This window comes from Pygoscelis adeliae, unplaced genomic scaffold (assembly GCF_000699105.1).
Source record: "Pygoscelis adeliae isolate BGI_AS28 unplaced genomic scaffold, ASM69910v1 Scaffold141, whole genome shotgun sequence".
Classification (NCBI taxonomy): domain Eukaryota; kingdom Metazoa; phylum Chordata; class Aves; order Sphenisciformes; family Spheniscidae; genus Pygoscelis; species Pygoscelis adeliae.
The window spans coordinates 2,659,817-2,675,305 of record NW_008824231.1 but is presented as its reverse complement, the minus strand read 5'-3'; the positions used below and the strand labels follow the sequence as shown (position 1 = coordinate 2,675,305).

The 15,489-nt window shown below is 42.4% G+C and overlaps 2 protein-coding genes across 2 annotated transcripts in view; both read left to right on the top strand.

Moving 5' to 3' along the window:
* Positions 1–1,016, top strand: part of LOC103926040 (transmembrane 4 L6 family member 1-like) — an 11,396-nt gene extending 10,380 nt beyond the window's left edge. The window contains exons 4-5 of the mRNA XM_009334847.1: positions 295–481; positions 996–1,016. Coding sequence (XP_009333122.1) covers positions 295–481; positions 996–1,016 — 208 coding nt within the window. The remainder of the gene's footprint in view (positions 1–294; positions 482–995) is intronic.
* A 6,895-nt stretch (positions 1,017–7,911) lies between these two features.
* On the top strand, positions 7,912–15,418 carry LOC103926060 (high affinity choline transporter 1-like). The gene is made up of 8 exons (XM_009334869.1): positions 7,912–8,089; positions 9,126–9,239; positions 10,813–10,968; positions 11,458–11,606; positions 12,056–12,199; positions 13,199–13,352; positions 14,233–14,450; positions 14,897–15,418. Exons 1-8 carry the CDS (start codon positions 7,912–7,914, stop codon positions 15,416–15,418), a joined length of 1,635 nt encoding a protein of 544 aa, XP_009333144.1.
* Positions 15,419–15,489: the final 71 nt, after the last annotated feature.

Genomic DNA, 15,489 nt, shown 5'->3' with positions numbered 1-15,489 from the left:
GAGACACATTTTTAAAACCGTTAGGGACCTTTCCCTTTAGTTATTAGCACTGCCATAAAACAAAAGGGAGATTCTTGTGCATGCAACAAAGTACAGGTGTGGCTCTCTTCCCAGTCATCAATTGCACCTCTGCAAAGGCAATTCTGAAGAGAATCACCAGCTTTTACCAATCATAGTAGAACTTGAGACTCATTTTGTGCAATCAAGTTCAGAAAATGTAATGCCAGAAAACACAGAAAGCATTCTCAAATTTTAATTTTCTAATACATTGCCAATTATTTTTCTCTGTCACAGAGACAATTATTTGTTCAACCAGACAACATGGAGCATTTGCAAAGAACCTGAAAACATCATCCTTTGGAATATCGTCCTTTTCTCTATTCTCCTGGCCATTGGTGTGATTGAAGCTATTCTTTGTTTTATTCAAGTCATCAGTGGACTTACCGGCTTCATATGTGGCACATGTATGAGGAAAAGAAAGGTTGGTATGCAGTAAAAGGTATCAGAGTGCTTTGTGTTCTTACCACTTCTATTTTTCAGGATCTGGGAATGGTACATGATCAGAGAGATCTGCACAGCCCCTGAATGAGCTCCTCCAGGGAGCTGAGGCAGTACAGATGCATTTGCACACTGTCTCTCTCTCCCTCACATTGTAGTCAGGGATCACCAGGTCCTCAGATATTTCAAAACAGCAGAGCAGTGTGATGTATTGACATGCTCAGTTGCATGGTTGTTTTCCTATTCAAGAAGTCTTTTTGATAAAGTATAATGAGCCCCAGCATCTGTAAGTGACAAAGATGAGAAGTAGAGGTGTTTTTAGTTGGTCAACAGTAGTAAAAATGTCATTTTACAAAATAGAAGAAAACCTCTTTCAAGTTTCATTTATCACCACTGCCTTCCTTTTCACTGTTTATTTTCATTGTACAAGAAGCTTGCAGTAAGTCTGATATCTCTCTGGGATATTAATTAATCATCTTTCATTCGTTGCCTTTCAGACAAATATTTCTGGAATGTGAATGATCTACAGGGAATGCCGGGACAAGCCCCACGCTGCCGATTCACATACAATAAGGATAGTGCACTGTGCTGTATTTATGGGGGGATGACAAAGAAAGCCCAAAATGTTCAGGAGTTTCATGGGGCAAAATAAATTTTTAATAAAGAAGCCAGGGTGGAAAAAGACTAGATCATTTAGATCTGAGACTCCAAATTTTCATCTCTCTAAATATGCCTGCTAAATCTCAGGTATTGGCAAAAACACTAATCTGTCTGGTCCTGACTGCCGTACTTGTGCATAAAACACAAAAGTCCCCAGATCAAAGCTCACCACTTGCCCTCTTGTGTATATGGGATACTGAACCGTTGTTAATGTATGCATTTATCAGCTGCACGGAGCAGGCACTCTCTGGCTGGATGTAAATAACCTCCCATCCCTTCCAAATCCCACCTTGAGCTCACCTGTCTGTTCCTATTAACTTGCTACCCAGACACTCCCAGATTTAAATTAGGATGTGCAGAGAATATATCGAGCAGCATCTGTGACACTGCAGAGGCAACTGAAGCATGCGGTTTTCAGCCTCCCTCAGCCACCCTGGAGCCAAATCCCCTTGTGCTCATTTGGTAGCTTGCTATCATGTTTGACAAAGTCCAGTGCACTTCTACATCAGTTCTTCAGGAGCATCTGAGAGACGTGGTAGCCCTGGAGGGGCATTTGGGTCAATATAGACAGTAGGGTTTGGAGCAAGAGTTTAACAATGTCCGGTTTAACTAAAAGGAGAACCTCAGCACCAGTTTTGCCCTCACGAGACTGCACAGGAGTCTCACTAATTTCCACACAGGTCCGTAGGGCTGTTCTAGAATAGATCACATGGACAAGCAATTAACTGGTAAAGATAAACATTAAATTGATAAAGGTAATAATTATGTGCAGCTTAGTAACAAATAAGAGATATAATCTGAAAGGCAACAAATTGCATCAGTCTTAGCGTTACAGCAACAGTAATCCCAACCAGGAACTGTGTAATTCCCCGTCATCACTCAAGATCAAGCCCTTGATGCTGAAGTCCATGACTGGCAAATTTCAGAAACCCCATCATTTCTGTGACTTCCTCAAAGGTTAATTCTTGGACATGCCACTGAATTCCGTGAGTCAGCCAAACTGTAAGATAATCTTTATCCAACCTGAAGGCACGTGTTCAGTTATGAAAATCTGAATATATTCAAAGCACTTGGAGTCTATTTTTCAAAGAGAGACATTTATGTTTTCTCAGTCAAAAGTTGTTCATATTTCTGCATTGTAGCATGGGAGCAAGTTATTTGAACACGGTTATAGCAGACACACATGCTTGTTTGTGCTGTCCTCTAATGCAGCATGCAAATCTCTTTATAAATAATGGGGAAGAAAATGCCAGTTATGCTGAGATGAGGAGCACATGTACACTTCCTTGGAGCATGGCTTCACCCCTAGAAGCAGGAAATTTGACCATAAAACTTAAAACTACCTTCTGTAAAAAAAGCATAAGACTTGTTGAAGTTTGCAATCATGACTAGGTGCATCCAAACCTGCCAGGTGGCTTAAAAAGCTCGTGTACATTGTCAGCAGTGAAGCCTGGACAGTGCTACCATATAAAGTGGTCATCAAAACAAAGCCAACTGATTCAACCAGGAAAAGTGTCAAGGAGGCAGCTAGAAGTAAGGACATCCAGCATGTAGCCAGACCAAGAGAGACTCCTTCATCAGCAGAGGGCCTCTATGAGCTCTTCACAGCTCCTAAATATCATCCCTGCCCTCATCCTTTAGTTTTGTCTCCCTGACTCTCATCTCTATGATAAAGCCAGTTTGGGCTGTGCCAGCACCAGGAGAGGGAGAGGTACCCACTGGCACACACCACCTCCAGCACCGGAAAGTAAATGCACTGTACTGCTGCCATCTGCTTGTTCCAAGCTGTCCTGCCCTGGCAATGTTTAGTGTCACATCTGTGTGCTAACGGGGACACCCTCTGTCCTGTCAACTGTGCAATCACTTGCCTCACTGATATATGTAAATATTAAATATTGTTATTCTGAAGTTATTTTCTGGCTTGACTTGTGTGACCTAAAGGACTTGCGACTTCAAACTAGCTCTGGTAGGAAGACACATGGAATAACACAGCAATTCATCTTGTCTAACTTGAACCACTGAAAAGGAGTCTTTTCCGGGATAGGCATCAAGCCACGTAGTCCATGGAGAGAGGCAGCCTTTCCCCAGCCCGTACTGAAAGAGATGTCTAAAGTAGACAGGAGGAATTGTCTCTCCAGGAAAGATTCAGTTGTCCACCCTAGACAGGAGCATCTGGTGCCATTTGAAGTGCAGCAAAGCATCCTGCTCAGCCTCCAGATGCCAGTCAAGGTGGCAAGGGCCTCCCACGTGTCCTGTGTCACACCTGAGAGCCACTCACAGATCTCTAGAGACCAAAGTATCTCAGCTGGAGCTAGCAACACAGAGGTGTGGGTGACCAAAGCAAATGCCTGTCTCTTGCAAACACAAGGATGCTAAAAATTCATTTAGCCAAGATACCTAAAGGTGGCTAAAATGAGGTGAAATCATTTCAGCTCATGGCTTTTCAGATCCCCCAAATAGCCTTTTACATATGTGCCAAAGCCTGAGCTCTCAGAAATGTCACCAAGAGCCTTCTCCGGGAGCCAGCCAGCACATCGCAGCAGGGGCGGCTCCTTGCACCGAGCACTGCAGAGAGACCTGTAAGAAAATGACTACATAATACTAATAATAATTTTTGTTTGGACAGAGAGTTGGTTCGACTAAAGATAAAATATCATGTTTCAGAACTGGTATTACTACAGATTTTAATTTGGGGTTTTTTTTCCATAATGAGAAGAGTTATTTCAGTGAAATCTCCTAACAAAGGAAAAGAGGTATTTTGTCTCTGAAATGTTTCACGTGTTGTACACATGAAGAATTTAGTAAAACTAAGGAACTCATAATATTCTTCTATATCAATCTTTTATCTCTGTTCACCTTCTATCTATCTATCTATCTATCTATCTATCTATCTACCTACCTACCTACCTACCTACCTACCTACCTACCTACCTATCAATGTCTTCTCTATATCTACCAATCTTAAATAATTAATGGTCAAAAACTCACACAAGCATAATGACAAAATATTTTTTTAATTTTTGTATTTATTACTCACTGTGCAGTCTCACCACACAGGTTCTCATACAAGGAGTAAAAATGTGTTACATTCTCATAAAATTATTCCTCTCTCTTCTGCATTTGAAACTCATGCAGATCAACCACTTGCAAATCTGCATTGGTTGGAAGAAATAATACTTCTAACACATGAGGAAAAAGTGTTCCTGGGATTGTCTTGGGAAAGGAATAAAACTTTAGACTAAGCACACCGTGTGAAAAATTGTAAATGTTTGGAGACAAATGGCCCGGTGTTTCAGCTGCCAGGATCAAGGACATGATTCAAATACCTGGGTTGGAAACCACAGACTAATTCATACCATCTCATTTCAAGAGGAACTGTCAGATCATTTTAATGCAAATAGCTCAGATGCCTCAGGCCCCAGTGCTCATTTTTTCTTGGTGAGCAGAGCAAAGCAAACCAGTGAGAGGCTGGTCCCCTCAGACTTCCCTGTGCCACAGCCTCTGCTCTACTGCCCCATCCCCAGCTCCTCCCAGGGAGCTCCACACAGGCAACCACTTCTTTGCAAAGAAACTTCAAAAAAATCCCAAAGGAAATAGTAATAATAATAAAAACAACCCCAAAATTATCTTTCCAGATTCTCAGGGTACTTTATTTCATTTCCTACAGAGCACCAGCTCACTGGGCTTGTCCCTTCCCGGAGGAGTGACAGGGGAGAGCCACCCTTCAGAAATGCTCTTTCCTGCTGGACCTCTCTCACTCCACAGCCCCCCTTTCATCCTGAGCCCATGGGCCACAGAGGGCAGTCTAAAGCTTGGCATCAATAATGCAGCACATTTAACCCAGAAAGGCAGGGCAAGGGCTTTACCTTAGGCACAGAGGCCACTGTTTTTTCCATCTTTATTTCTTCCTGTCAGTTAGCTTCAAAGCTGAGTAGCTGTAAGTGCTCACTACTGTGCAGATCATTTCCACCATAGACAGAAAACTTCCCTGGTACACAGCACTACTCATTTTCTTGCAGGCACTCCTCTATTTTTATCAACCACCTATGTCAGAGATTGTTCCATCAAGGTCAAGTGATAAGAAGAAAGAGCAAGAGCTCAGTTGAGTATCCCCCAAGTAGATACTCAGAACCATTGGAGACACACCAGACTATCCTGGCTGCTGCTCCAGAAGGGCATGTGTCTTCCACAGGGGCTCTGTGACATCTGCTTGCCCATGTGGACATCTCAGAGGCTTTAGAGCACCTCAGGTGGCACCAGCCAGCTCTATGTGAGCATCTGAATCAAGCTCTGAAACATCTACTGGGTACAGCGACATCACTCTTAAAAGCAGTCCTGAGTCCAGCAGACTGAGATCTGCCCTTGCCCTGTCCTGCCTCACAGGACCTAAAATAGGTCAGTGAATCACCTCCTAAAATTGCATATTTCTCCCCACGGGTTACACAGGGAGCTTGAAGTGAGTGGTGCAGCAGCTGGCACCCGAAGATGCAGCCCTCCATCATAAGTGGGGAGGTGAAGCCCACCTCAAACATCACTCCATTAGTGAGATTTCTTTTTTTTGGTAAAATAGATGCATTAGCTGAGAGTCATCTAGTGGCAAAAGAGCACAACAGATTCAGCAAGGAACTGGTCTTCTTGATATAAACTCATGCTTTTACAATCCGTCTTCCATGCACTGTATATCATCAAAAAACACTCCAGCCTCAGATGAACTACCTTACACATACTTTTTCTCTAAACCTCCTTCATCCCTTGAAAACAAAATGTTTTCACTTACATTTTGTCCTACCACATCTGCCCTCCATCCCTCTGGGTCTTTAAATTGTTTCCCTGCAGATTTTTACGCCTGCCACTTTTTACTGTTTTTTTTTAAAGAGATGATAAAAAGCAGAGTCAGTCCAGACATTCTCTGCAGATGTCAAAGGACAAATTCAAATCTTGCTTTGGACATGTTGAATTTAGTTGACCCCCACGTGAAGGATGCAACACCAGGTGTTTCCTCCCAGGAGTGCCTGGCTGCAGAGGCGGGCTGAGACCTGGCTGCCTGCACCTTCAGCCACATGCACCTTCAATCCTATTCTGTTCCTGCCTAGGAAATACACTGCAAAACATTTGTTCATTGAAAAAATCTTAGTGTGTGTCTGTGTGTAAACAGCGTTTTAAAAATTTTTAAATCATCCCATTTTGTGCAAGGAAGGCAACCCAGAGAAACCAATGGCTCCACTGCCACCGACAGCTGCAGTTTTGACTACTTTCTAGCACGTACATTTAAGGTGGAAGGGAATGTTTCTAATTACCACACAGAAAATGTGCCTTTAAAATGCAGTGTCCCTTTTTGTACCTAAATAATTTGGTCAAAGTTAAAACCCCTTACTCAGTCAAAATAGCATTTGTTTATAAATATAAAGGAATATTTCTCCTAAGGCAGGATAAGTAATCATCTGGTTGTCAGGCTTTTTCACCTTTTCTAATTTTCACTTTTTTTTAAATACTTCTTACAGAGTCTTCCCAGCAGATCACTGCATAACTTACTGAAACCCTTATTTTCCCTTGTACAGAGAGGTGTCACAGAAAACATGGGGTTCCTACACTTCTCCCCTCTTCTTCCCACAGCCATTGCCCGTGTGCCCGTGTGTTCCTACCATGTCCTGCCCATGGGACATGCTTAATCTGTGCCACTGTCATTTCCATGCACAGCTACTCCTGGCTGTCTGCAGGAGATGGCACAGTGCAGAAAACCTTCCTAAAGATTTGGGCTTTCAAACTCCTGAGTGCATCTGTGAAGAAGAAATCTGTGATTTCCATGTGGAAAGGAGCTACCTGCTCCACAGATGAACATGAGTATCCAGGGAAGCCAAGCAAGTGCCCTAAATAGGGCAGGTTTTACATAGAATTGGTTATGAAGAATCATACCTGGACAGATGAAAAAGATTCACATGGCAACTAAAAAGATATCGATATGGCAACTCTATAATAAATGTAACTGACTTAATTCCTTAACGCATATATGAGTTTTTCTCAGAATTATGTCTGTTTAAAGGGAGCTTCACAAAGTAGTTTAAAAAAGTCCTTATCTTTCCTGTAGTTTTAGTGCCGAGTCTAACAACACCTTGCTCTCTTGCCTGTTTCCAGCAGCGAAATGATAATGCACTTGCTTTGAATATCAGCATGCAGCTCCTTCAGTTGGTCAGCGGTAAATCTTCTTTTACTGTTTCCTAGGTTTATTTTGATGATTATTGTGGGTTTAGTTCAGTCAACTTTAAACAGACAAATTCTTAGCCCTATCTTCTGCGTTAGCCTTGTGCCTAGCACCTAGAGAAATAGATTATTTTCATACCATTGCGTATCAGACAAAATATAACATTTACCCTCCTTTAAGCCAAGCTACTATTACCCCTCACATCAGTGCTCCATTGCTCTTATCAACACTAATTCCTACCCTCTTAATCTCTGCTCCCCAGAAAAATAAGATTGGATATCTTCTGAAGAAGGGGGAAGACGGAAGAATTGCCAGTAGTCCTCCAAAGACAGAGACTCTGCATCCAGTTCTCAAGACTTTTGGGTTTATGGCTCTGTTTTATACTGCATCTTTCATTACAAAGTACAGCAAACTAATACTTTGCAGTTTCTTTACAAGGCGGCACTATTTTTTCTGATTTATTCCTTTTTTTTTTTTTTTGATTGTGGACTCCATCAAAGAATATTATCATCAAGCCATTATTCCTCTCTATGCTCTAAATTAAGCAACAGAAAATGGCTCTAAATATACCAGGCTTAGTATCTTTGAGTGTGTTTTTTATGTTAACTTTAGCTACTGGAATTTGGGCTTCTTGGAAAAGCAAAAAGGACCAGCAGAACAGAAACCCAACTGAAATGGCCATAGTTGGAGGCAGGAATATAAATGTTTTCATTGGATTGTTTACTGCAACAGGTAAGTTTTCTTAAAGGACTTTTAAAAATTCTTCTTAAAACACATGCATTACATAGATCTGGGGGACTTTTCTTTCAAAGCAGGTGAACTCCTTTAATGTCAGGGCAGATTTTACCTGAGTGTGGCTTTAAAGGAGTATGGTTTCATGAATCATTTTGGGACGGATTCTTCCAAACCTCTTCACACTGAGCAGAACCCAATGTTTATGTAGATTCTTTTAAATTAAAGAGATTAATTTAAGAGTTTAGTTAAGAGTTAAAGAGTTTAATTTAAGAGTGACTGAAGAATACAACACTTTCATTAAGGAGGACTGTGGTCACAATCTTGAACCAGTTTCTGTTATCCAGCATAACAGAGGAATTTTACTCCTGGAACAATCCAGTTCTGTGTGGAATAAATTGCTACTCATGGCAAGCATTGGCCTCTCTCCTAAAGAGAAAATGTTTCCCCACTGACTGCTGCTCTCCACTTCCCTTTTCTCTCCTTGCTGCCTGGCATCATCTGAAATTCGCTTCCCTGCCCTGGTTTTTGTGAAGGCTTCCCCAAGTGGTATTTGCCTGGCTAAGACACTTAAGCCTGTGTTGTAGGTTTGTATTCTGACTGCAGTGTCTGCTTGCATTTTTTTTTCCTAATGTCTATTTTCTTAGACTGTGTAAGTGATGCTCATGAAGGATGGTCTATCAGTCATGGCAGAATAACAAAGGCAATGCTGTTTGCTCTAGCAAAAGTCTTCCACTGAGAAAAATTAAATTAAAAATGAGTATATTCAAATTGCCTCTAAATGTTTAAACATTGAGCTTTTCCATGCACCGATAGATATTCATTCTTGAACCTGGGAAATTATTTCGGGTGAGATACTAATACTGTTACCTGTACTTAGCAGCACATCTCACTATGGGAGAAAACTCTGTAAAGAAAATAGAAGTGTGATTAAATATTTGTATGAGAAAAAGGTTTACAAGCTCTCAGAGTGTTCTACAAGACTAGTTGAGAATATGTATCACAATTCTTACCTTTCCATCTTCCATGTTTACAGCGACCTGGGTTGGAGGAGCATATATCAATGGCACAGCTGAAATTGTCTACCTGCCTTCGAAAGGACTATTGTGGGTCCAGGCACCTGTGGGATTTGCCTTGTCCCTTGTTATTGGTAAATAATTCACGTAATCAGGACACATAAGCTTTAAAAAAAAATCATATGAGTATATTAAGATGCGTAACAGAGTATAGAGTACATTTTAAAGGTGATTTTGTTTCTTCAGTCTCCCACAGATCCAGAAAAAGCATTTATAATGTTATCCTCTAAACTGAAACATAAGAAATTGGGGTAGCTTGGAGCTAGTGTAGAGTTTTGTCTCCTTGGAGCAATTTATAGGACAAAAATCTTATCTGAGAACTTTAGAAGCATGTGGCTATGTGCATATTGCTTTTTTATCATGGTCTCTTATTCACAGACTATTGAGAGTATTGGTATCATTTTAATTTTTTCTTCAAAATTTCTGTGTGATGAAATACTATCTTAATTTTTCCACTAAAATGCATTTTTCTGAGTAGTCTCATCTCAGGATGAATTTGTAGTGCATCCAGCTTATTCCACTTTACAGCTGGTCACTATTTTGTTGAAACTAAGCTAAGTTTGCAGTGTCCTATATACCTAAGTTGCCATTTCTAACTCCAAGAATTATTGGACTCATGCTGAGGCTCAGCTGTCTTGCCAAAACCAAAGTTTCTTCCAGTCCACACTGAGTTATACCATAACTCTCTAGGGACACAGGAAGCAAGGAGACCTGTGCAGACCTTGCATAGGAATTTCTAAAAGAACAATAACCTTTATTCTCAAGTCAGAGAAAAGAGTCCAATTCATGTGAATATGAATCAGGCTTGGAAATATACTGCCAGCATTTCTTATGTGAGTAATTCTTACTAATGAAATTGAGGAGTGCAGGTCTGATCCTGCAATCTTTACTCAGGACAGTAGTGCCCAGACAAGCAGTCCTGTTGACTTCAGGGTTAGGCACAATACGTATTCTTTGGTTTTAATGAGACAGCTGTATGTCTGAAGTCTAATATTTAGATGAAGGCGGGTGGGACTCAGCTCAATGCATGGATTAAAACAATATAGTTCTGGGAAGAGACAACGAAGCCACCAAAATGAAAATGTAACCAGAAAAGGAACATATATCAACATGTTGCATCATGTGGTCAAGGACAAAAGTTTGTCTCTTTTTTAGCCAAATATGAGTCTTCAATGCCTCACTCTGCCTACTGACATTTTCCACAGGCAGCATTTCAGAAAACTTTGTGTCTCAGGTTGGTAGGTCATTGGAGCTGGAGAGGAGACTACATGTGGGTGTCCTCTGAGCTAAGTTCCTGTTACAGTCACACAGGTATCTTATGCCATTGGGGGTGCCCTAGGGGGTCCTACTCAGCCTCCAGTAGCCACTCCAGAAAGATGTAGGTCTGCCAAAAGTGGAGGGTCATATCTGTCAGCTGTAAGCAGATGTCCTTTATAACCTGGGACCTCTCAGGTGGATGAAACACCACATTTAGGCAAGCGAATTGAGGCCCCGGTATCTGGTTGGCTGCATCATTCTCTAGGGTCCATTATGTACGAATTCCACACTCACTATATGGGTCTGATACCCAAATACCATAGTATTCTTACATTTTTTCCTGGATATAATACCTGCAAAATTCTACCAAAATGTCATCACTTCTGATAGGTGGTTACTTCTTTGTAAATCCAATGAGATCCAAGAATTATGTGACAGTGATGGATCCCCTTCAAGAAACTTATGGGAACGTGATGGGAAGCTTACTCTTCATTCCACCACTGCTAGGAGAGGTGTTCTGGTTTGCAGCTATCCTCGCATCCCTAGGTAAACACTTACTTTGCTGTTATATTTGTTAAAGGTCATGTCAAACTATCAGAGTATAATACGCATTTGGGAATTGTGTTGGACTAAGCTGTGGAAAGTTATGCTTCGTATCTCCTTTTGTGAGAAGAACACAAGCATTTCTCATTTCTGGAAAATATGGGTTTGGGTATAAACAAATGACAGTAGTATATGTTCATGATATTATAATAGAAAGGTCTGGCAATATAAGTTAGTACCTTCCTCTCGCCTGTGGGAAAGCAGATGTAAAAAGCAAAGTGCCTTGGCAAAGGCCATGCAGCAAGGTAGCAGCAAGAGCAGAAAGGGAACATGGGTTCTCCTGAGTCCTCACTCTGCCCACTCTCTGTAGACCATGCGCTTCTCACACTGTGTGGTGTGCTGGCATCAAGGGAATAACATATCCTTATTTATTCTGTATTCTGCATGTATGAAATCTGTCTTAAAATACTTGACCGCTGTCCTTGTCTGCAGGAGCAACAATGAGAGTCATCTTGGATATTGGAGGCTCTTTGGCTATCATCGTCTCAGCATGCACTGTCATACTCTACACTCTACTGGGAGGCCTCTACTCTGTTGCATACACAGATGTCATCCAGCTGGTTTTCATTACCCTCAGCCTGGCAAGTCCTGTGCATTTCGTTACCAGTTTCCTAACTAAGGGAAAAAATCCTGCTCTTCTTTTCAGTATGTCTCAGACCAAAAATAACTCCACCAATACTGGCCCTTGCCCTACAGTTCCTCTTCAGGAGAACAGGCCTCCTGAAACATCTTACAGTCCTTACGCATTTCAGACAGTGCTCACAAAAGCTATTGGCCCTGCTGGGTGAACGCGGCTGCTCTGCTGAAGGCACCAATTGACCTGAATTACAGACTCATGTTTGTGACGATGCCATGAACGAGAAACATGTAGATTTAGAGTAAGGAAGGGGGAGAAAGGAAGACTCTTAGTCTGGGTTTAATCTTACGTAACTTTATGTTCTACATACATCTACCTTAATTTCAATATCTGAATAGATTCTCCAAGAACAAGGACCCTGGGGATGGTTAACTTTTTCCATTTCTATCCTAGTGGGTCTGTATCCCCTTTGCCCTGATGAACTCTGCAACGGGAAGTATTTATTACACTGCAACTCATCAATCTTACCAAGACCCTTGGATTGGGAAGATAGAAAAACAGTATCTTGGAAGGTGGCTGGATGACTTCTTCTACCTGGTATGGAGTATTTCTTGGACAGGTGGTTGGGAGAAAGGATTGTGCAGGGACTTTCTGTCTGGAAAACTTGTGGGTTCTTCCAGCCACGAGTCCTACATTGCACAGTTGGCAGGGCAAGGATGATGAGTAAAACCTTCTCTCAGCCACTCTGCAGCACACTGAATGGAGTGGGGAGATCCAGGGCTCAGCTGTGGGAAGGAAAGAAGCAGTAGGGACATTCCATCCTTTACCCACATGAAGGAATCTACCTCTTGAGTAAGATCATCCAGGCAACTAGTTCCACTCCTGGCACCTGAATGAGGCATTTCCTACCTTTTGAAAGGTTGGTCATGCAGTCTCAATAGCGTGCTTTCACATAATTATGTAAAATTCCCTCTATTTGAAAAAAAATATTAAAATTACATGACTGCAGGTCATCAGCAAGCATGGTGCCATTGGCTCCACTGCACAACTCAAATTTTGAGCTACCAACATAGCCAAGACTACAGGAGGTTATTACGCTCTTGCTAGACTGGTAATAGGGACACATCAAAGCTTGAGCTTGTTTGGTGAGGACAGAATCTTCAGATTTTATCTGATAAATTTTGTCTGCTAAGAAAGTGAAAATGGTGATTTTATGTTTAATTTTAGATTATACTCTAGCTAAGTTTGGGTAGATTTTTTACAAAAGTTGCATTCCTGAAAAACTTGTCTTCTCTTTTCCTTCCTCTGTGCCTGTTTCGCTATGCCAAGCAACCTATTTTTCAGCTTTCTCAGTCTGCCAAACCATTAACCTGTTTTGATCAAAATTTCACATCCATCACAATGAAAACAAAGGAAAAGGACACCCTCAACCATCAGAAATATCATCCTCAATAGTTAAAGCTGGGCAATGTTTATGCATCTGAAATGAGAGTTTTATAACAGTAAAGATGATTATCATCCACCTGAATGGATAGATGATGCCCTACAGCAGGGAGCAGCCTGGTGGGTACCACTGGTAACATCTGAATGTTTCAGGTGCTTGGGAGCATCCCTTGGCAAACTTACTTCCAAAGAGTGCTCTCCGCTGCCTCGCCAGGACAGGCAAGGCTCATCTCCTACCTCTCTGGACTTGGGTGCTTTTCAATGGCTATCCCCTCTGTGCTCATTGGTGCAGTTGCAGCATCAACAGGTAAAACTAATTGTCTCTGAATAATGAACATGTTTTTGTCAAAGGTGATTAAAACAGGATCCAAAGAAGTCCTGATTTAGACTTCAAATAACCTAATCGTGTGTACCTAAAAGCATAGCCCTGGCCACCAAGCTAGGTGGTCTGTACCAGAAATGTGGAGCCCTCCGAGGTTCAGTGTACAACTACCTAGTGACATTTAAACAGCCCCAAGACGTGTTTAAAGCCATTTCATTACGATGAAATGGCTTTTCATGGACGTTGTGTTGAGGAAAGATTAAGGCAGACCCCTTAAAACCCTGGATAATCCTATTTTCCAAGAAATCTTATGCTTGCTTCTGTTAATGCTTTCTGCATGTAAGGCCCAGCAATATTCCTACAGATTGTTAATAAGGTTCTGAAGAAAACCTGCTTGAAGGAATCAAGAAGTTCAGTCCTGTAAACTCACAGCCCCCACGCAGGGGATCAGTCCTGTATTGGCTGTGAGCAAGTGTTAAAGAGCAGCCAGATCACTGAACATTTAAAGAAATCAGTTGAACTCTAATTCATCTGTCACGAGGGGCATCAGAACAAAACTCCCTTCTCCTCACAAGCGGGGTCTAGAATGTTGACCTTTAACTGTCCCAGTTCTGGAAACATACGAAGCACAGCTATTTCTATAGAAGCTACTGTAGAAAAGGAAAATCTTTGATCTAGTGAGAGCTGCAGCATGCTAAGGGGAATCACAAGAGACCATAAGAGAATGCAAAAAATTAATCCAAGTGCTAAAATACCGAGTGGGTCTCAACCCTGTTGTGACTTGTTCCTGTGGAAAGGCAGCTTCAAAGACAGCAGAAATGTCAATGAAGGATTTGTTGTGACTTTTCTTTGTTCTGTTTTAAAGACTGGAACCAGACAAGCTATGGTCTTCCAAGTCCATTCGAGAGAGGGGAATCGGCAATGATACTGCCACTTGTTTTACACTATCTCTGCCCAGCATACATCTCCATTGCTGGTTTGGGAGCCATTGCTGCTGCCACAATGTCCTCTGCAGATTCAGCTCTTCTCTCTGCTGGCTCCATGTTCGCTCACAACATCTACAGAAAAATCCTGAGGAAAAAGGTACTTGGTTACAGCATTCAATAGTTTTGGTGTCAGGAAAGATGCTTTTGTTTCAAGACCGTTTCAAATCCAGTCTGTGTAGTCTGCGATTAGAGGTCTGTCCTTCAGCTGCTGAACTGAGTTCTGGAGCTAGCGCTTCAAACATAGGTCAGGGGTGTTCATATCCTTGGTGGGGATACAAATACCCACACTGGTGAGCTTTGCTCTTTATAAGATGACTGGTATAAAATTTGGACTAGGATATTAATGGAAACAGCATAAAACCATGACCCTTAAAACTACAGAGGGCAGCTCCATCTCTAGGAGTGCCTGCCTTGGGTGGCTGCTGGTGGCAAGCACTGCCTGAAAGCAGTGAGGGCTTGGTGAGAACCAGCCCAGGGCAGGGCAGAGCTGGTCACCCCGCCAGTAAACGCCGTGTCTGTAATGTTACAATCTCTGTTTTACAGGCTACGGAGATGGAGGTCTTATGGGCCATGAGGACCTCCATGCTGGTGTTTGGGGCCGGGGCTGCTGGTCTGGCTTTTTACTCCAGCTCTATCTATGACCTCTGGTTCCTCAGCGGGGAGCTGGTGTATGCCCTGCTCTTCCCGCAGCTCTGCTGCGCCCTTTTCGTTCCCAGCACCAACACCTCCGGCTCGGCTGCCGGCTTCTTGGTTGGGCTCCTCCTGAGGCTGCTGGCGGGGGAGCCTGCCCTGAGCATCCCCCCCGTCATCTGTTACCCAGCCTGTTCCCTGGTGAACGGGACCTACAGCCAGCTCTTCCCCTTTAAAATATTCACCATGCTTCTCACCTTGGGGACAATCGTTGCTGTTTCGTACCTGGCTGCGGTTTTGTTTCAGAGAAACCTCCTTCCCCGCAGGTGGGATGTTTGCAATATCATGGGGGGAACTGGCACCCTCATCCCCCTGCAGCAGATGGAGAAACAGATGGGTTCACCAACGGTTGCACTAGAAGAGAATCATGATTAAATGTGGGGCCTCATTTGAAAGGTCACGGTGCATTCAGCAATTAAGAGTATGGCACAAACAGCACCGCTCTT

Coding starts and splice junctions, on each gene's coding strand:
- LOC103926060 (XM_009334869.1), top strand. CDS start 7,912: ATGGCTCTAAATATACCAGGCTTAGTATCTTTGAGTGTGTTTTTTATG. Junction 10,969..11,457: donor AGCTATCCTCGCATCCCTAG/GTAAACACTTAC, acceptor CCTTGTCTGCAG/GAGCAACAATGAGAGTCATC. Junction 12,200..13,198: donor TGGATGACTTCTTCTACCTG/GTATGGAGTATT, acceptor TGAATGTTTCAG/GTGCTTGGGAGCATCCCTTG.